General features: G+C 33.6%; 3 protein-coding genes across 6 annotated transcripts; 2 read left to right on the forward strand and 1 right to left on the reverse strand.

Annotated features, from left to right (window-relative positions):
* Positions 1–1,418: 1,418 nt before the first annotated feature.
* Positions 1,419–3,140, forward strand: LOC125063558 (ATP synthase subunit beta, mitochondrial). Its single transcript, XM_047670062.1, has one exon. It carries the CDS (start codon positions 1,547–1,549, stop codon positions 3,077–3,079), a length of 1,533 nt encoding a protein of 510 aa, XP_047526018.1. The 5' UTR covers positions 1,419–1,546; the 3' UTR covers positions 3,080–3,140.
* Positions 3,141–3,606: 466 nt separating this feature from the next.
* Positions 3,607–9,520, reverse strand: LOC125063553 (zinc finger protein 800). 3 transcript variants are annotated; one of them, XM_047670054.1, is made up of 10 exons: positions 9,501–9,520; positions 8,693–8,886; positions 8,463–8,621; positions 8,120–8,392; positions 7,700–7,856; positions 7,182–7,329; positions 6,853–7,012; positions 6,507–6,705; positions 5,693–6,376; positions 3,607–5,403 (listed from the first exon to the last, which is right to left on the reverse strand). In XM_047670054.1, exons 2-10 carry the CDS (start codon positions 8,876–8,878, stop codon positions 4,142–4,144), a joined length of 3,228 nt encoding a protein of 1,075 aa, XP_047526010.1. In that variant the 5' UTR covers positions 8,879–8,886; positions 9,501–9,520; the 3' UTR covers positions 3,607–4,141. The 3 variants fall into 3 exon arrangements, with proteins under 3 accessions (XP_047526010.1, XP_047526008.1, XP_047526009.1); XM_047670052.1 differs by lacking the exon at positions 9,501–9,520 and adding an exon at positions 9,200–9,452; XM_047670053.1 differs by lacking the exon at positions 9,501–9,520 and adding an exon at positions 9,338–9,443.
* Positions 9,521–16,353: 6,833 nt separating this feature from the next.
* On the forward strand, positions 16,354–18,837 carry LOC125063560 (NEDD8-activating enzyme E1 catalytic subunit). Of its 2 annotated transcripts, XM_047670064.1 has the most exons (6): positions 16,354–16,982; positions 17,057–17,217; positions 17,362–17,530; positions 17,802–18,051; positions 18,186–18,405; positions 18,569–18,837. In XM_047670064.1, exons 1-6 carry the CDS (start codon positions 16,645–16,647, stop codon positions 18,781–18,783), a joined length of 1,353 nt encoding a protein of 450 aa, XP_047526020.1. In that variant the 5' UTR covers positions 16,354–16,644; the 3' UTR covers positions 18,784–18,837. The 2 variants fall into 2 exon arrangements, with proteins under 2 accessions (XP_047526020.1, XP_047526021.1); XM_047670065.1 differs by lacking the exon at positions 18,186–18,405 and having other exon boundaries at positions 16,355–16,982; positions 18,569–18,633.
* Positions 18,838–19,990: the final 1,153 nt, after the last annotated feature.

Below are 19,990 nucleotides of genomic sequence, written 5' to 3' on the forward strand. Positions count from 1 at the left end.
CGTAGAGGTTCCCTCGTGTAGCCTCGTGTATACTCTCAATGTATTGATTGACGCTTAAAAAATTCTATGAATATTGGTTTCATTAAGCAAGTGCAATTTTTGTGTGGTTAAAGGTTATCATATTGTACATTAACAACTATTTTTTATATATAAAATTAGTTATGATAAAAATAGCACGTCGCCAACGTTATATTTTCACTTAGTCTTCTAGGCTCAGAAAATGTATCTAATGGACGCATAAAATACGGTAATGTGATTATTTTTGAAGGTAAGTTAAATAAATAAATACAACTGTATTTATTTATTTAACTTAAGGCTTTTTTAAATTTCATTTAAATAATTTTTTCGCGGCTTCGGATGCTTAAGGAATTAGGAAGGAAATACATGTATTTTATTAATTTAATAATTAAGGAAATATTGTAATTTTAGTAATTGTGACATTATATTTTGTAGCAAGTGGTCTACTAAGTTAACATAAGTTACAATACTTAAGAAATATACAGTGCGTTTTCCAATTACAGCACTAGAGCGCATTATGTGGCATAATGCTCAACGTTGAATGTTCCAACTACAGCAACGCTTCGCACAATTGAGCACTCTCAAAACTAATGCTCTCGCGTGCTTCTCGCAATAAATACCAACACAGTGACATAAAATTGACCAGTTTTTTTCATTAAGTTGGCATTTATCGAAATTTTCGTTAGTAAATATTATTTATTGTTGAAAAATTTGTAAGGCTTTCGTTTCGTCGTAGATTTTGAAAATAATTAAAGTTATTTCAAACTGCTAAAAAAATAAATATAAGTATGGATGAAGGTATTAATAGTTACTTTTTTTATATTCCACATGAATACAATTTTATTTTAAAATTCGGATCTGTAAATACATTTATTTTACAGGATTATACTTTTGTAAACATTGCAATGGTTTTGAAAAAGTATATAATTTTTTAGACATCATTTAAAAAAAATTACTCAAAACGTAAATGATGTAAACTTCTTACATGAAACTATATATTTTACTGTTAATTTAGCTTGTTAAAACCTTATATTCTATAAAGGTTTTCTCTTATTTCCGTAAAAATGTTAGTGAAATAATTTGATTTTTAAAATAAGCGTAAAAAGTTTTCAACCAATTATTATTGTTAACCACATTATTTATACATTAATGAGTTTGCTAACTCTATTCAGAACATTTTTTTTTCAACACTGACATAGCGCACTCTGCTGATGCATTTGAAAACTAATTCACGTTCCAATTAAGCTTCAGCATTATGCGGCATTGTGCGGCACTGAGTCGCATTATGCTCTGTAATTGGAAAACGCACACAATAATTTATAAGCACAGCTGATAATTATTTTGTTTCTGGATGCTGGCAACTGGCAATTCACTTCAAAGTATTTCGAACAACTGGCAACATTTAAATATATTCTTATTGGTCTCCGGAGCAGGGCGCTGATATCGTATCGCGCATAGGTTATTTCTTCTATTACATAATTAAATTTTTGAAGAACCTTTTCTCAGCCCTCTCATATCATTTAGAAAAATGTTAGGGGCTGTAGGAAGAGTTGGAAGCAGCCTTTTGGCTGCTAAGTCCGTAGCTGAATGTGGAAAAATTGTGTCAGTCTCAACGGGTAACCGGAATTATGCTGCAAAAGCTGCAGAAAAGGGGCAAGGTAAGATAGTTGCAGTCATCGGTGCCGTCGTAGACGTACAGTTTGAAGACAATCTTCCATCCATCCTCAATGCCCTGGAAGTACAGAACCGTTCGCCAAGGCTCGTCCTTGAAGTGGCGCAACACTTGGGAGAGAACGTTGTGCGTACCATCGCTATGGACGGTACCGAAGGTTTGGTTCGCGGTCAGCCAGTTCTCGACTCTGGATCTCCTATTCGTATCCCAGTGGGAGTAGAAACTCTAGGTCGGATTATGAACGTCATTGGTGAGCCCATCGACGAACGCGGTCCAATCCCAACCGACAAAACCGCCGCGATCCACGCTGAAGCTCCAGAGTTTGTAGATATGTCTGTACAACAGGAGATTCTTGTCACAGGAATCAAAGTTGTAGACTTGTTGGCCCCATATGCCAAGGGAGGAAAGATTGGTTTGTTTGGAGGTGCCGGTGTAGGCAAGACCGTACTTATTATGGAGCTGATCAACAATGTAGCTAAGGCTCATGGTGGTTACTCTGTATTTGCTGGAGTTGGAGAGCGTACTCGTGAAGGTAATGACTTGTACCATGAAATGATTGAGTCTGGAGTAATTTCACTTAAAGACAAGACCTCCAAAGTAGCTCTTGTGTATGGTCAGATGAACGAGCCCCCTGGTGCTCGTGCCCGTGTAGCCTTGACTGGTCTGACTGTGGCTGAATACTTCAGGGACCAAGAGGGTCAGGATGTACTGCTTTTTATTGACAACATTTTCCGTTTCACACAGGCTGGTTCTGAAGTATCTGCCCTTTTGGGTCGTATTCCATCAGCTGTAGGTTACCAGCCCACTCTAGCTACTGACATGGGTACTATGCAGGAACGTATTACTACTACAAAGAAGGGTTCTATTACATCTGTGCAAGCCATTTATGTGCCAGCTGATGACTTGACTGATCCTGCTCCGGCCACAACCTTTGCTCACTTGGATGCTACTACTGTGCTGTCCCGTGCTATTGCTGAGCTTGGTATTTACCCTGCAGTGGACCCTCTTGACTCCACTTCACGTATCATGGATCCCAATATTATTGGTGAAGAGCACTATAACGTCGCTCGTGGCGTTCAGAAAATTCTACAAGACTACAAGTCTCTCCAGGATATTATTGCTATCTTGGGTATGGATGAATTGTCTGAAGAAGACAAGCTGACCGTGTCACGTGCGCGTAAAATCCAAAGGTTCCTCTCTCAACCTTTCCAAGTAGCTGAAGTTTTCACTGGTCACCCAGGTAAACTGGTGCCACTGGAAGAAACCATTAAAGGATTCTCGAAGATCCTGCAAGGAGACTATGACCACCTTCCTGAAGTTGCCTTCTATATGGTTGGTCCTATTGAAGAAGTTGTGGCCAAGGCAGAAACACTAGCAAAGAATGCATAATAAACATTATGGTATAAATGGAAGAGACTGTAAACTTATGTCAAATAAACAATAGTTATAACTGCTTCTTTTTATTTTACCTTTTTAATTTTCAAATAAAATATCTAAGTGATCTCACTCAACTTATTCAATAAATAATAGGAAATATGACCTTAAAGTTTAAACAAGTTTTTCAAAATTATGACATAACCTAACACATAATTTTCATAGACAAAAAAAAAAATACTAAGGAGGTTAATTACATATTATTAGTACTAGTGGGATGTGCCCTACTTTAATTTTTATAAATATAATATAGAACAATGTTCTGCCAAATTAAAAACTAATATTTTTGTATCTGTAGAGGGACTACTTATAATAAATTAATGATAATAATTGTATGCATTTACTAGTCTTTTTTTATCACCAAGATCATGCCTGCAGTGTGATAATTAATTAAAAAGTGCATATTCGTTTATTTTAATGTATTCATTCTAGGGACACAAAAGGTATCTTAAAAAGGTGTCTTGATAGAAAGTAAAAAAATATTTATGATTTAATAAAGGTTTTTATTGCAATAGCCATGGTAATAACTAAACTATCTAACTTAATATTTACAAATTCTTTATTTATGTACAGAAAAATAATAACTTTTGATTAAATTTGGCGTAGCGTTAATTCAATCATAAATTATTATCATAAAGACTTAATGGTGTCTTCGCAAATATTGCTAAACGTTAAGTTTCTCTAAGTACGTTCTTACGCATATCACAGTATATGCTTCACAAATAGGTCGCTCTTCGGCGAAGAATAGAGAAAACGATTAAGCTGCGGAAGCAACAGGGGAATGGAAGCTTGCTGACAATGTATTTTACAAAGAGAGTAAAATGTAAATAGGTTATGTTTTCGGCAGCGATGATAATTGCACGTTATAAACCTAAAATCTCTTAATAATTATTAGCAAGTATTCACTTTCGGGTTATTATAAATTTAAAGATAATACTTTAAATTTAAATGGAGCTAAATCCATACGAGTGAGTCACATTCTCACTTCGTATTCTCAACGTACTAATTCTTACTCTTTCACAACAGTGCAGTAACAACTTCATTAGTATCAGTTTCTGGTATTGAGATTTTATTAATAGAAGTCTCTTCATTACAAATAGTATTATTTTTGTTGGTATCTTCTTGACTTTCATTTCTCTCTTTTATCTCACTATTTTGTTCCATTTCTTGGTCATTATCTGATGTGTTATTATTATTACTTACAGGAATTGGTGGTATCACAGTTTCTGCACTTGGAACCTTAACTACTACCAGTGGATCTGTTTTTTTGCTATCATTCTTTATAGATTGAGTTTCATTAATTTTTATTCTTTTAATTTTTAAAGGGGTCTTTATACTTGGTGTGCCATCGTTTTTATTTATATGTTTAATGACCAGTATCTTTGTTTTCATACCAGCCTTACTAAAGTCACTTATGTTCTTCTTTATCAAGGGGTTTTTTATGAGATCAAGACCATGTTTATGGAGTTTTATAGGAACTAAGTTAACATTTGTTCTTGGTTTTTCCGATACAGTCGCACTTGGTTTGGAAGGCCCATCTGTAAAATCTATTTCATCTCTAACATTTTTGTTTGGGGTCTCACAATCTTCTTCAGTATTTATATTTTGCGGAGTTTCGGGTACAACTTTTTGTTTTGGTTGTATAGGTTTATCTAATATATCACTGCAATGAACCGATTCCTTTGCCTCTAGTGGTTTAGAACTAATATTCGTAATGTCTTTTTCCGTTTTTGATGTTTGCTCTTTTGAAGGCGAAATTTTATCTCCTCGAACAATTTTTGGTAGCATTGGTCTAACAAATATGTTAGAAATTCTTTGATCTTTATTATTACTGTATACTGCAAAATCGGTTGTAATCATATGGGCTTTGTTTTTTGCGACGGATTGTCTGGACAGGGTAGTCATTGCACCAGAACAATCTTTATTAAGGGCATTATAATTATTGATAAAGTCTTGCTGACTTTTCTTTTTAGCTTGCGCAGATTTTATATTACTATTTGTGTGGGATTCTTTGTACCCGTGCATTTGCATTTTAAGCAAATTCGATAAATCATATTCAAAATCTTTATTTTTTGGTATAGTTCTCTTACGAATTGGTCTTCTCGATATACTGGAACTAACATAGTCTATTTTAATGCGTTTACTACCCTTCTCTTCTGAATCGTCTACATCTGAAGAGTTTTCATTAAAGCCAATTGAATTAGATGAATCATTTTCGATTTGTATTGAATCCTTTTGTGGTGAGGGTTCACTGTCTTTACTGTCACCATCTCCATCATCTGTAATTGCAAAAACTATTATATAAAAACTAAAATTTTCACCCAGGTAAGCTCAAATCAAATTAAATGTTAATCACGAATTTGTACTTCCATTCATACCATACCATATGTGTATACATTTTCGTGATGGCGTCTCCACCAGTACTATTAAACTTATTAAATTAATCGTTGTAAATACCAACCACAAAGCACAAACTTACTACAAAATAATATAGACAATGATTTATAAGGTTCTTTTACAAAAAAATTACATAGAACTTTTTTTCAGAAAATAAAAAAGTAAATATACCATTTATGAATGCTTTCTTTTTCTTTGACGCAGCTCTGATCGCATTTACTTTTCTCTTTCGACTTCCGACCTCAATAGGAGTGCTGCTAGATGAGCTATCATCTGATAACTTGCTTGAATCACTAGAACATCGGCTGGGCCTTCTTGAATTGGGACTAGTCTCAGTTATGTCTTTTGGCTCAGAAATATGTGTGGCCTCCGTGCCGTCTATTGCTTTTATAGTGCTAAAGTAAAATTCAGCATCTCCCTTCAATTTATGAACGACTTTCACATGATCAGAGACCATTTCGTACTCGTAATGTCTGAACTTGCAGAGTTTACAGGCGTACCTGACCCAATTGTAGTGACCAGCTACATGATCGAATAACTCATTAGGCTCTTTAAATTTGTTTTCACACTTTTTACACGACAGGTCCTCTAGTATTACATTCTGCATCACTTTTAATTTAAGTACATTGAAATTGCTCTTTTCGGCTTGATGGCAGAATGGCAATATATGAACTGGCTTTATGACATCCATATTTAAATCGGGCTTTTCAATGGATGAATCTTCTTCCACTTCTGGTCCAGCAACTCCTACAATACTCATTATAGCTTCAGTCAAGGACTCATTGCGTGTTTCAGTATCTTCTTTTTGCGGTGTCGGCTTAGATACCGGCGGTACAACTTCATTTGTTGTTTTTTCTGAAAAAAAGTTATTGTTCAAACACATACGGTCTTATTCAAAATAATAAAATAAAATACTATACATTTGGAAGTTATTGTTTACAGAAACCAAAGATATTAATTTTTACACACATGTAGCGACCAATACCTTTAACCGTTGCTCCCTTATTATAGTCCTTCCGTATCTGTATTTCAATCTTCTTAGCATCAGGTCGCCTAGCCAATGCCCTCGATCGTGGCTGGCACGTATTCGTGTGGGCCGCGAGTGCTGCTCGACGCTCAAACGTACGACCGCATCCACCGCAACGGGGTAACTCTCCGTCGCCTTCCATATTGTCCATCCATGCCTAGGGCGCAATATCTATTAACTACTAGACATGAAAGGTACCGCCCCGATGGTTCACCCCATAGAAAGGAAAGCTTACGTTGCATTCACAGCGATGGACTGATACGAAGATAAAAGCACGATATATTTTAAGAATTAGTTTATATACCTGATTTTCTTGTTCCAACCTTTCTTCGTCGGTAATCTTGAGTGAGGTTACAGGTTTAGCGTTGGCCTTACGTTTCTCGTAAGATGCAGGTGGATTATTCATATGAAACGCTTTTGACTGAATTGTGTCTCGCAATCTTCGAATTTGCGCAGCAGTTTTTCTAAATAAAATAAAATAAATTTTATATTGTTTATTTCTTTAGTTTTTTATTGTTGTGCTATGTTTTTATGTATTATTATTTTATTTTAAACTAATTTTACGTGAAGATTTTTTAAATAAATGTTACCAAAATGCCAGGCCGCTTAATAATAATTACTACTTATACATACCGATGAACTTTGAAGAGATGTCTGTAGACGCTCCATGATGTAGAAAAGATTTCAAGGCAGTCTGGACATGGGTAGACGAGTCTACTGGCCTCGTGCTTTGTCTTTACATGGAATTTAAACGTTTTTCGAGTCGAAAACTGTTGGTCACCTAAAATCCATAAGTTATTTATAAAAATGAGTGCTGGCTGATATTGGTCGATTTTCATAGAATAATTTTTGAACTTTGATATGACACATCTTTATGTATAATCACCAGTGTTGGTTTAGCACTTTTAGTATCAAAGTAGGCTTAGTAGATCACAAACTGAGTTACCTACTTCATAATTATTAATAACACTCTCAAACCGTACACATAGATCTGATAATGGAAGTGAATGTTCAATTGAGCCTGACAATTTAGCAATAGTAAAAAATTCGATAGAACAATTGGTCAAAATTCGTATTCTTACAAACTCTTTTATTACACTGACAGGGTTTTCTAATATAGTATAGAACAATTTAAAAATGATTATACTAACAAATTCTACATTTCAATTGTTGCATGCAAGAATTATCTTCATCGTCACTTATTTGTATAACATTTTCGATTTCCTCACTATTATTTTGTACTTTAAAGTTTCCATCACTTTGCATCACAGCATTTTCCTTCGACAATATGTTGTCCAATTCAGTTACCTGTAAAAATATGCTAAGATTATATTGTTTATATGAAGTCCGTTGAAATTTCATTATATTCTTAGAATTTATACAGAAATAGAATTATTGCCTTCAATTATGAAGGAAGCTAAACTGACTGTGCTTTATTCACAGGTAGACTAATGAACTCTTCTATAGCCCCAAAAAAATAAAACAATTTCTTTTATATATTAGCAACACTGCTAGATTTTAAATTGAATTAAAATAGTTTGGTAAGTTAAAATATGTCTTTTTTAACAAACCTGAGTAGACATGGCATCTTCATTACTATCAAGTTGTAGAGTCTGATAAACGGCAACTGAACTTTTAGGTATTTTTTCTAAAACAACATTCTGCTGATTATTTTTTTCATCTGGTACTCCCTTGGTTGTAGCAATTTTTTCTACTACTGCAGTCAGATCTCGTGATAAAGGTATTCTTTCATCTTCTGTATTAATGGTGTTTATATTTAAATTTTCTTTTAAAAACTCTTGATAGTTTTCTTCAAATCTTTTTATTTTTAGAAGCTCACATTTCTAAAATAAATTAACTTATGTAAACAAACAATTTTATAGGTTTAGTTATAGATATTTAGAAGTTACTTACTGTTGAAGAATTGGTCTCAAAATTTGTGTAGACAGAGGAACATTTTTCAGCACAATAAACCCGTTTGTGTGAAATAAAATTTGCCAGGCTTCTAAATAAGTTTGTGCAAACCTTGCATTCATAAATCATATTACATTCCTTAGATAAAATTTCTCTCACCTGGAATGAATAAAATACCTAATATTTTTAAAGGTTACAGAAAATTTTATAATTTTAAAAATTAAACCTACCTCTTCTGTAGCTGAATCAAAAACTTTCCTTGCCTGGGCAAAACCAGTTACACTTGTAGTTAATGGCCTTCTCAGTAAACTGTAATCTATATCTTCAGCATCTTCACTATTTTGAACTGCATTTTTGTTAGTCCTATTTTTAATTTCTTTGCTTTTGGGCTTGGTACTTCCTTTATCTCCAGCCATGCTAACATCTACAATATAATTTTATAACTTAGTTATTTAAATGTAACTAACGAAACGCAAAATAATGCACACAATCGAATACTAACTAATTCAATAATTAGTAGTTCAGTTAAATGAACGCGAACGTGAAGCATGTCCGACGAGCCTATATTATAACTTAAGTACATACCTACACGACGAAGCATGATAGCAATTTGTTACCTAACATTTAAAATTAAAATAAAACCACTTAAACTTATATACAAAAATTACTGAATTAATAAAAAGGGACATTTGAAAGTATAAATTTAGCACATGCATGGTATTAAGCTAAAATCTTACCACTGATCTATGTTTAAGTCTGTCAGTCTCTCCCTCAATTTTTATGAAAAATCTAAAGATTTTACTATTACTATAGTGCTAATATAAAACTTTGAGTTACGTAGAATCCTAAGATGTAAGTATAACAACGCTACCCACAATCTATTCTATGAAATCACAAACTGAAATCGTCAAATCTTCGACCACTGCGCCCCCATCACACCTCCATATTTTTTAACAAATGAGTAGGTATGAATACTAGTAGCCTTCAATGTGCTGAGTTTACCAACCAGTCACAAAACAGTTATAATATAAGTTTTACCTTTGCTATAATCTGTTTAAAAGTCGGATTTATTATCTATCTTGAAAGCGAACTAAAGAAATTAATTAAAAAATATGTATCATTAGTAATTATTCCGAATGGATTTAGTGACTCTAATTGACAGGATTCATTATTTAGATGAGATAGCCAAATAATTCAAAGAAAAATGCGTATAAGTTAAAAAACGAAATTAAAAAAGGTAGTCTGTGGCATACTTGTATAATAATATGAAATATCCTCTTTGGTGATGTGAGGATGTGTAAGGCAAGGCTAATATACATTCTCGCTCTCAGCTGCTATCATGTTGTCTCAACTTGTATTGTACTGTGTACAGTTGGCAATAAAATAATATGCTTGCAAAAGTGACCATACTTAAAACTGCAGGACAAAGCATCATCAATCATCATTTCTGATCTACTTTTACGTTTTATCAACGAAAAGTCATCATTTATTTTCTGCCTTCATTATGCAAATAAAGTGATAAATACGATACCACCCGTAAAAACATAATCATTGCTGTTTCGTTCCCTCCTTTTCAAATATTTCCTCTAGACCGGAGCTGTCTAGAAGTGAGATAAAATGGTTATCACCATTAAAATCTGATGGAAAGTAAATAAGACTCAATAACTTGGATACAAAAAATACATTTTTATTTTAGCTTTATTATATAAGATATGTCCTAAATAAGGTTCAGATATACAATATGCTTGTAGAAAATCTTTCTTCTGGTCTTGTCATACAATATTTTTTTAGGAAATAGCAATGACGCATGTACATCTCACATAAATAATTTTTAAAACGTAGTTTAACATGTTTGTGTTTGAGCTTGAATAACATAGTATAAAGAAAGAGCTTTGGAAGAATAAAGATTTTAAAAAACTTATATTTTTTATTATAACAAATTTGTGGAAAATAAAAACGCAAATAAGGTATTCCAAAAATAAATTATTGTGTGTATTAAAACTGACTGCAATCTTTTTTTTTTTTTTTTTTTTTTTTTTAATATTATGGCAACAGCTTCAACTTTATGCCAGTTTCAAGTAAAAGGTTGGGAAACTACACGCGAAAAAATAAATAAACAAAGACATCAAAAGGAAATAAAGGGATAAGCTGGTTAAAAATAAAATATGTACATAAACATATTACATCTTAATATTATTATAGATTATGAAAGAAGATAATACATTATAATACAATAAAGGATAAAGCAAAAGGCAGGAGATTTTAGTCGGAAACGGAACATGAAGTGATTGTAAAGAATTCAGAAAGGAGGTACGGTCATATTGGGAACAAGAAAAGAAAATATGGTCAAGGTCACCAATATCTTCTCCACACTCACAAATATTACTATCAATAATACGAAGCCTTGCTAAATGATGAGGTGTACAAACATGTCCTAAACGCATTCTGGAAATGATAGAAGTGACAGTTTTAGAACTTTTAACCTCAAAGAACCATGGTCTACTGGGGATCCTGGGTTGAATTTCAGCATAATGTTTGCCTTTGAACTTGCTGCTTCTCAACCAAACATCATTCCATGACTCCCAAAGATGGGTTTTCGGAAGAGCAGCTAAATCATGACAATAATTAATGTATGGGACTATGTCTCCATCCTTTATAGCTTCTTTAGCAAGCTCATCGGCTTTCTCGTTTCCTTTAATTCCACTGTGACTTGGAATCCATGCAAAGATAACGGTGTAATTTCTTTGAGAACATATTAAAAGCTTATCACGTATTTCGCAAATAATAGGATAACAAAGTTTCATTTGGAAAGGAAATTTTTCAAGAGATTGTAGTGCACTTTTTGAGTCTGAAAATATGATTGTACTTTTAGATTTTAATAAAATAACTAGTTCTAAAGCTTTTAAAAGAGCAAAACACTCTCCAGTAAAAACCGAGGATTCAGGAGGAAGTTTAATCTTTTGAATTATTTTATGTTGCCAATGAATTAGACCAACTCCAACACAATCATCAACAGAGATTTTAGAGGCATCTGTAAAAATATAATCCCAACCTTCCCAATTTTGTTCCTCAACGCTACTCATGAAACGAATATTTGTTTCCAGAATATCTTGCTTACGGACGCCTATATTATATCTTATATCCGGATCAAGAATTAAAGAATTGAATTGTGTCATAAATATGGGTAATGATGGAGATCGATGAATGCGGCTGTGTAATGTTAAAAATTTACGAAAGCTTATTATTAGACATGGTAATGATTTGTGACGCCAGTAACGGGATGTATAAATAATATTGTTCAATTCATGCAGCCTTCCATGTAGAGGGTGGTTAGAAAACTGCATAGATTTGAACAAGAATCGATCACTTAAAAATTGCCTTCTTAATTTTAAAGGAGGATCGCAGCATTCTACTTGTAAAGCATTGGATGGGCTTGATTTCATTACTCCTGTCACAATTCTCAAAGCTTTTGACTGAATGACATCAAGTTTTTTACTTCCCAAGACACTTCCTCCATCTAAGAGAAATGTGCCATAATCTAAAACAGATCTTATAAGAGCGTTATACACAAGTTTCATAGAAAACGGATGAGCACCCCACCATACACCTGAAAGGCATTTCATGATGTTAAGCAGCTGTGCACATTTCATAACAACATGTTCATAATGGGCAAGTCCAGACAATTTTGAATCCAATATAACTCCTAAAAATTTAATTTTTGTTTGGAGTGGCAAAGATTGACCATTGAAGGTCACATTTATTATAGGAGTTGTGCGTTTTTTGGAAAATACGACTATAGAACTTTTGGAAACTGATAGATCTAGGCCATTTTTAACTAACCAGATATTAAGACAATTAAGTGAACTAGACATGGAATTGCAAGCCTTAACCACAGATTTATCAACGGAATAAAAAAGAAGATCATCTGCATATTGTAGCACATTTATATGGGAATTTATAGATAATTCTAAATCATACGTGTAAATATTATATAAAAGTGGGCTTAGTACCGAACCTTGGGGAAGGCCTTTAAAAACTGTACGCTTTAACTCGGTAATATTACCATCTTTCTGAACGATTAATGATATGTATCTGCATGATAGTAAATTGATGATAAAACGTATTAATAACGTAGGAACCTGTAGCTCTAATAATTTGCGTTGTAGAATAGAAATGTTCACATTATCATAGGCGGCAGAGATGTCCAAAAAGGCAGCAACAATATCTTCATCACGCGAAAAAGCTATGCGAATATCTGTGGTCAATATAGCTAAATTGTCTATTGTAGATTTTGACTTCCGAAAACCGTATTGACTATTGGCTATTAAATTATTGTTTTCTATAAACCATTCCAAACGATTCTTCACAAGATGTTCAGCAATTTTAGTTAAAACGGAGGACAACGCAATAGGTCTATATGAGGCAACATCATTGGTAGGTTTGTTAGGTTTTTTAATCGCTATAACTTCTTGAGACTTCCATGTTTCAGGAATATTACCTGTGACCATGACGGAGTTTATTAAATTTAAAAAATACATTAAGGCAGTATCACCAAGATGAGATAAAAATGAGTACATAATACCATCCTGACCAGGAGATGAATCTTTAACATGTGAAAGCACACCTTTCAATTCATGTAATGAAAAAGGAGAGTTTAAAGAGGAAGTGTCATCTATCAAAGACGATTCCAAAGGAAAGTAGATCGATTCAGCAGCTGATGGAGGAGCTAATCTGTCTAAAAAGGCATTTGTTAAAAAAGGGGGAAGTGAAGACGATGATAAAGATTCTTTGAAAGCAGATCGAAAACGTTTAATACTTGTCCAAACTTCTGAAGGGCACGTAGAAGGAGATAAAGAAGTACAAAAAATTTTCCAGCCTGCCTGCTTTTTATCTCTGAGGAATTTACGTGTGGTACTAATAACTTCATTGAGAATATCTAAATTTTCATTGGACATGTCCTCAGCATAGACTCTCTCAGCTTCCTTTCTTCTGCTTACAGCAACCATACATTCTCTATCCCACCATGGAGGAAAAGGAATCTTATTAGACGGATTTCGTTTGACAGAAAAAATCTGATCGGCAGATTCTATTAAACATGTAGCCAAAGCTTTAGAGGAATTGGTCTCACCACCGCTAACTAATTCAGGCAAATCATTTATTTTAGATTCGACAAGGATTTTAAATGCAAGCCAATCAGCATTATTTAATTTATATTTCACACGAGGTTGTCGTTTTTGATAAGGAGAGCGTCTAATAGGTGAGGATATGATAATCGGGAAATGATCACTGCCAAAAGTAGATGATGAAGTGTACCAAGAACGAGAAGAAGCAAGATCTGGAGTACAAATTGATAAGTCAACCGCGCTAAGCTTTTCATTAGGCTTTGTACGTCTGGTTGGTGAGCCAGTATTAAGTAAACACAAATTATGTAAATCTAATATTTCAACTAAACGTACACCATTGGAGTCAGTAGTGCCACAACCAAACATTTGGTGATGAGAGTTAAAGTCACCCAATAGAAGGAATGGACGACTAAGTGAAGAAAGTAAATTATTAACGCTATTGAGAATAACAAAAGAGGAACGAGCTAGGTAAATGGAAACTATAGAAATATTATCAATTTTTATGCCGACAATATTAATGGCATCATTAGAGATTAATGAAGAAAACGCTATTTCAGAAAAATTAATTGAGTTCCTGACAAGTAACGCTACGCCACCATGGCCATCAAATCTATCATCACGCAAGCAGGTATATCCTGGGATCCTTAATAGGTACCCTGGCTTCAACCACGTTTCAGATAACGCAACAACAACGGGAGAATGTTTATTTATCAAATATATCAAATCATGTTTCTTTGGAACAACACTCCTGCAATTCCATTGAATTATCTTGGAATCCATTATTTTTAATAACATTAACTGATTTAATTTTTTCATTAATAGAGGCAACGTGGGACGGTTTCAATAAGTTTGAGTTTATTAAACTAGTTAATAATGCTAGTATCATTTCTAATACATCAGATTTTTCTTCTTCTTTATTTTTGTGTCCAACCAGAGCACTGCCATTTTTAGGCTCTGGAACTTGGAAATCTTTTAAAACATTATAATGAGCAACACGATCATAACCATGTTGTGGTTTACGAGGAGAGCGAGGTTTTAAGAATATTGTCTTTTTATTTGAGGCATTAGTAGAATTATCACGAGATACAGACTTCGCTGCGGAAGGATATACGGGTTTTGGTACTTCCGGAATTGTTGAACTTAATGCATCTGCGTATGAAGGCTTAATAGAAGAAAAATATTTACTGGCTTCGGCATAAGACATGCAGCTCTGAGCCATTTTAACTTTGATTTCTGTCTGTCTCACAAATTCTGGACATGACTTATCTATCGCTGAATGGGACCCTTCGACTTCACACATTACACAGTACAGAGGATCTTTATCTGACCTGTCACATGATACACCTGCATGTTGACCTCCACAGTTATAACATATTGGAGTCTTAGAACGACATTGAACTTTGGTATGACCATAACGGCAGCAATTATAGCATTGTATGGTAGGATAAATATATATTTCTACTGGAAGAGCATTATAGCACATGAAAATCCTTTTTGGTAAAACTTGCCCATCAAATGTTAATACAACTGATTCAGAGGGTTTCCAAGAAACCGAGTCATTAATTTTTACCTTGCGATTCAAACGTCTTATTTTAAGTATTTTGCCGCAGCCTATAGGTACGGATACATTTTGTTGAACTTCCTCTACACTCCAATCTACAGGGACCCCGCGAACTAGACCCATTCTTGTTACGCTGAAAGTGGGAATGAAGGCTTTTAACTTTTTCGTTTCCAAAAGATTGCAGTTAAGAAAATTATTGGCGTCTTTATAATCGGAAAAGCCAACTACGCACCTGTTTCTTCCTATACGCTTTACACTTCCAGGAATAATATTATTAAATTTGTTCTGCTTTAAAAAATTGCCAAATGTTATTGGATGGAGAATGGTCCCGTCGTCAGGTGAACTTTGAATACGTTGAACATGTATAAAATAAGGGGAAACATCGGTAGAAACATATTCAGTACGGCCAATCGAACGGGGGTCCGTATTAGTTACTGAAGTTGTGGTGTTGTTTAAATTTCCCGCGTTAGAGTCTTGAGAGATATTTGAATTTTCCGTGTAAGATGTTGATGGTAGAGAGGATGTGCTATGTGAATTATTATTATTTTGCAAGTGTGGAGATGACGTGGATTGAGATATAGGTTTTGAAGTAACCTTTTTAATTAAAATTGACTCATCTTCTACATTGCATAAGCTTTCGCACTGACAGTAATCACCGCTAGAACCACTACCTTTCTTTTTCTTAATTTTCGTACATTGCCGACAAAGGCGCAAATAACGTGTTCGTTTACGACTTCCTTCACCTGTTTGAGATGATACCGAACAATCGGTATCCATTTTGTCAAATTCATCTTGTGAACCAACAGATACATTTGATCCCACAGGGAGATTCAAGCCAACAAGGCCATCATCCCCCCGACCTAAATCGGGGGGCTTGTTCATACAATATTTACAGAAATTACAAAAACTTACCGACTACACGATGACACTATACACAAATATGATATAAAGATTACATATAATACAAAAATTAAAACTACCAGCTTATCCTCTGCGTTTTAACTAGTAAAATTAAATTAAATATTCAACACCGTGAAAAATACGTCTACCATGAACGAAGTTTCCCGCGCTTTTCCGACTGCAATCTTACAGTAAGAGTAAACTAGTTCGGGAATATACATATTATAGTAATCTGTTCTTGAAATGATTTGTTGGAGGAAGTTTATCTATGGATCCTCCAACAATCAATTTTGATTAAACACATTAAATGATTGAAGTTTAAACTTTAATAGCATTTAGCAATTAGAAACCCACAACTGTGGTGTTTGGTTTAAATTAACTAACAATTATTATTTAGTGAATTTTAAAAACGTAATCGTTAGACATTAGGCATTTTTTATTGATCAGTTAAGATATTTGTCACTTACAATTTTTTTTATTGAAGATATAGGTATATATTTCACTTTAATGAAGATTTATCGTATTATTAATATTAATTAAATATTCCTTCACACAGAGTTAGCTAAATAAAATTGTAAATCATATTCTTACTGTAAAAATGGCTTCTGGTGAAATAGAAAATTCAGACTATCAGCAGAAACGATGGCACAATATTAGAAAACTGTTAGAGAGGTCAGGTCCATTTTGTCACCCAGATTTTGAGCCTTCAGCTGAGATACTAGACTTCATTATGAACTCCTGTAAAGTTCTTATAGTCGGTGCTGGTGGTCTAGGGTGTGAATTACTGAAAGATTTGGCTTTAATGGGGTTCAAGAAACTCCATGTTGTTGATATGGATACCATAGAATTATCAAATTTAAATCGGCAGTTTTTGTTTCGTAAAAATGATATTGGATTATCTAAGGCAAAGTGTGCAGTGGAATTTGTGAACAAAAGGTACCATGGTAACTTTTTTCTTTATTAATTGTGTATTTTATATAAAAGGCTTCCTTTTCTACTTTTTATTTCAGAATTCCTGGCTGTGAAGCTGTCGCTCATCATTGTCCCATTCAAGACTTGGATGATGGTTTTTATCGTCAGTTTCACATAGTTGTCTGTGGTCTTGATTCCATTGTTGCTCGACGTTGGTTAAATGGAATGTTAATGTCCTTGCTGCAGTATAATGATGACAGTAATTATATATTTTTGTTTTGTTTTTATTTATAGGCTATCACATTCTTACAAAAGTTACAAGATAATTGACTGTTGACTAACATATTCTCATTCTCTTTCTTTTCTTATCATCTTTACTATAAATGAATCTTTTTATTTTTAGGAAGTTTAGATCAAAGCAGTGTTATACCACTTGTTGATGGAGGGACAGAGGGTTTTAAAGGCAATGCTAGGGTAATTCTACCTGGTATGAGTGCATGTATAGAGTGCACCCTAGACCTTTACCCACCACAGAAAACATTTCCTTTATGCACTATTGCTAATACTCCAAGGTAAATATTAGGTTATATCTTTAAATCCTCATCTATTATTGGTAAGAAACTAAAATATTTTAGCTTAAATTGCTTTTTAACTTCAAAGAAAAACATTAGCTACTTATATGTCACATACCCTGACAATATCTGTATTTGTGATGCTTGATAATATGACATTAATTTTAAAAAATATTTAAATTTTTATAAATGTCTGTGTCCATTAATTACATATAAGATATGATAGGTATTTAAATTTCCTGTTAATTAGAAAATAATTGTATTATTCTAGATTACCCGAACATTGTGTTGAATATGTAAAGGTTCTACAATGGTGTAAAGAAAATCCATGGGGTCCAAACACAGGGTTAGATGGTGATGATCCACAACATGTGGCATGGGTGCATGAAAAGGCTCAAGAGAGGGCTATGAAGTATGGCATTGCCAATGTAACATATAGACTAACTCAAGGAGTACTGAAGAATATCATTCCAGCTGTTGCTAGTACCAATGCAGCTATTGCTGCAGCTTGTGCTACCGAGGTGATCATTCTTATTTGTATAGGTGACAGATACTTCACTCTGAATGGATGATAACCAAAAGTAGTCCATATTTTTTGTAATATTCCTAAACAGGAAGGTAAAATTCTGTGCTAAGTATATACAAATTTCTACAGGTGTTTAAGTTAGCTTCATCATGCTGTGCCAACATGAATAATTACATGGTTCTAAATATGTCTGATGGAGTGTACAGCTATACATTTAGTGCAGAAAAAAGGGTTGACTGTGTTGCCTGTAGTAACACAACTAGAGTCTTGGAGATAGAACCAGATGCTACATTACAAGTCATTTATGATAAATTGTGTGAAGATAATGGATATTTAATGAAAAGTCCAGGTTGGTTTTTTACCAACATCTCAATCACTCCCATTATTAATAACAAAATATTATAATGTTATTATTTGAGTTATTGGGATGAGGTTTATAATTTACTTTTAAAAATTGTTTGGATGTTTTTAATCAGTTCACTGTTTTAATTTAAAATATGTATTACTTTTAGGTATAACAACAGTGATAAATGGACGTAATAAAACATTATACATGGCATCTATAAAGAGTATTGAAGAAAAAACTAAGGACAACTTAAAGAGAAGGATCACAGAATTAGGTCTTTATAATGGTGCAGACCTGTTAGTGGCTGATGTGACAACTCCAAACACAATAACAATAAAGCTAAAGTTTTCTGATATTATAGATGTTGACATGTCCCGATAATTATAAATATTTATGGTAACTTGTGTTCTATTATTAAATATCTTGTTACCCACATTTAATATTTTTTATAAACTATCTTACACAGACCAGCCATATTGGGGTAATGCAATTAAAGTTTCCTGTTAAAAAACAGTTAAATCATACATGCTTGTATTATATAGTATACAGTAAAACCTCTTTATTCTCGAAGTATATGTTCCATAAATATGTCGCGAATACGGAAACCGTGAGTACGGAATGGTAATTAATATGAATTTATATGAAAAAAATTCATCTTTCGCCTTATTGCACGTTTGTAGAAAAAACGACACTAACAATAGAAATCATTTTTTTTTTAGAAATCGCTTCAGTCACTTGTCTGACGGAACTTTAGCGACTTGATTGAATATCGATATTTAATTAACTGTCTAGAGATTCAATTAACTCTCGGGTTTAACTACTTTACTGCGACATATATACTGATTGGATCCGCGAATAAAGACATCTTAAGCCGCGAGTATAGGAATTGGTTTGCATTTTTTTAGTCCGCAAATAGTGAAAATGCGAATGAAGGACGCGCGAATACGCGAAGCGGGCTGTTCGGGGTATTTGTTGTGTTTCTCCGAGGGAGTCGGTACGGAATAAGTTTAAGGAATTAAATATTATGACACTATCTGGTCAATATATTCTTGAAGCCTTGTTGAATGTCCAAAAAAATATAAACGATTTTAAAACAAATGGTGACTTTCACCAGTATAATACGCGAAATAGAACTAATTTGAGTGAGGCTCCAAAAAATAAACCACTCCTTATATAGAAATTGTATTCGTTTTTACAAAAAAACTCCCAAGCGAAATTAGAGAAAGCCCTCGTTAAACGAAAATTAATCAATAAAGCTTTTTATAAATTTGAGGAATACTTAAATGATCCTAATCCTTGGGATTGATTTGCTCCAGTTCCAACAATTTGTATGACAATACTTGGCGATTAAAAAGAGTGGCGGAAAGTTTCTTGCCAGTTCTTCTTACCCGCTCTACGCCCTTGACTTGCGAACTGGTAGTAAATGTAAATTTACAATTAATTTAACTTCTTTCTGACAATTCATAAGTGTACTTGTTTACCTACATGAATAAAGATATTTTGAGTTTGAATAATCAGCTTTTACTAGGTATATTATATTGTACCAGTGGGAATTTATTAATCTTATATAGGTATGAAATAAACCGTG

This window comes from Pieris napi, chromosome 3 (assembly GCF_905475465.1).
Source record: "Pieris napi chromosome 3, ilPieNapi1.2, whole genome shotgun sequence".
In the NCBI taxonomy this organism is placed as follows: domain Eukaryota; kingdom Metazoa; phylum Arthropoda; class Insecta; order Lepidoptera; family Pieridae; genus Pieris; species Pieris napi.

What these genes read in the sequence shown, in the direction of transcription:
- LOC125063558 (XM_047670062.1), top strand. Translation starts at nt 1,547, where the DNA reads ATGTTAGGGGCTGTAGGAAGAGTTGGAAGCAGCCTTTTGGCTGCTAAG.
- LOC125063560 (XM_047670064.1), top strand. Translation starts at nt 16,645, where the DNA reads ATGGCTTCTGGTGAAATAGAAAATTCAGACTATCAGCAGAAACGATGG. An exon ending in GTGGAATTTGTGAACAAAAG is followed by an intron (nt 16,983 to 17,056) that starts GTACCATGGTAA and finishes TTTTTATTTCAG; the next exon opens with AATTCCTGGCTGTGAAGCTG. An exon ending in ACTATTGCTAATACTCCAAG is followed by an intron (nt 17,531 to 17,801) that starts GTAAATATTAGG and finishes GTATTATTCTAG; the next exon opens with ATTACCCGAACATTGTGTTG.
- LOC125063553 (XM_047670054.1), bottom strand. Translation starts at nt 8,878, where the DNA reads ATGGCTGGAGATAAAGGAAGTACCAAGCCCAAAAGCAAAGAAATTAAA. An exon ending in ACAATTGAAATGTAGAATTT is followed by an intron (nt 7,330 to 7,699) that starts GTTAGTATAATC and finishes TATGGATTTTAG; the next exon opens with GTGACCAACAGTTTTCGACT. An exon ending in TAAGGGAGCAACGGTTAAAG is followed by an intron (nt 6,377 to 6,506) that starts GTATTGGTCGCT and finishes ACTTTTTTTCAG; the next exon opens with AAAAAACAACAAATGAAGTT.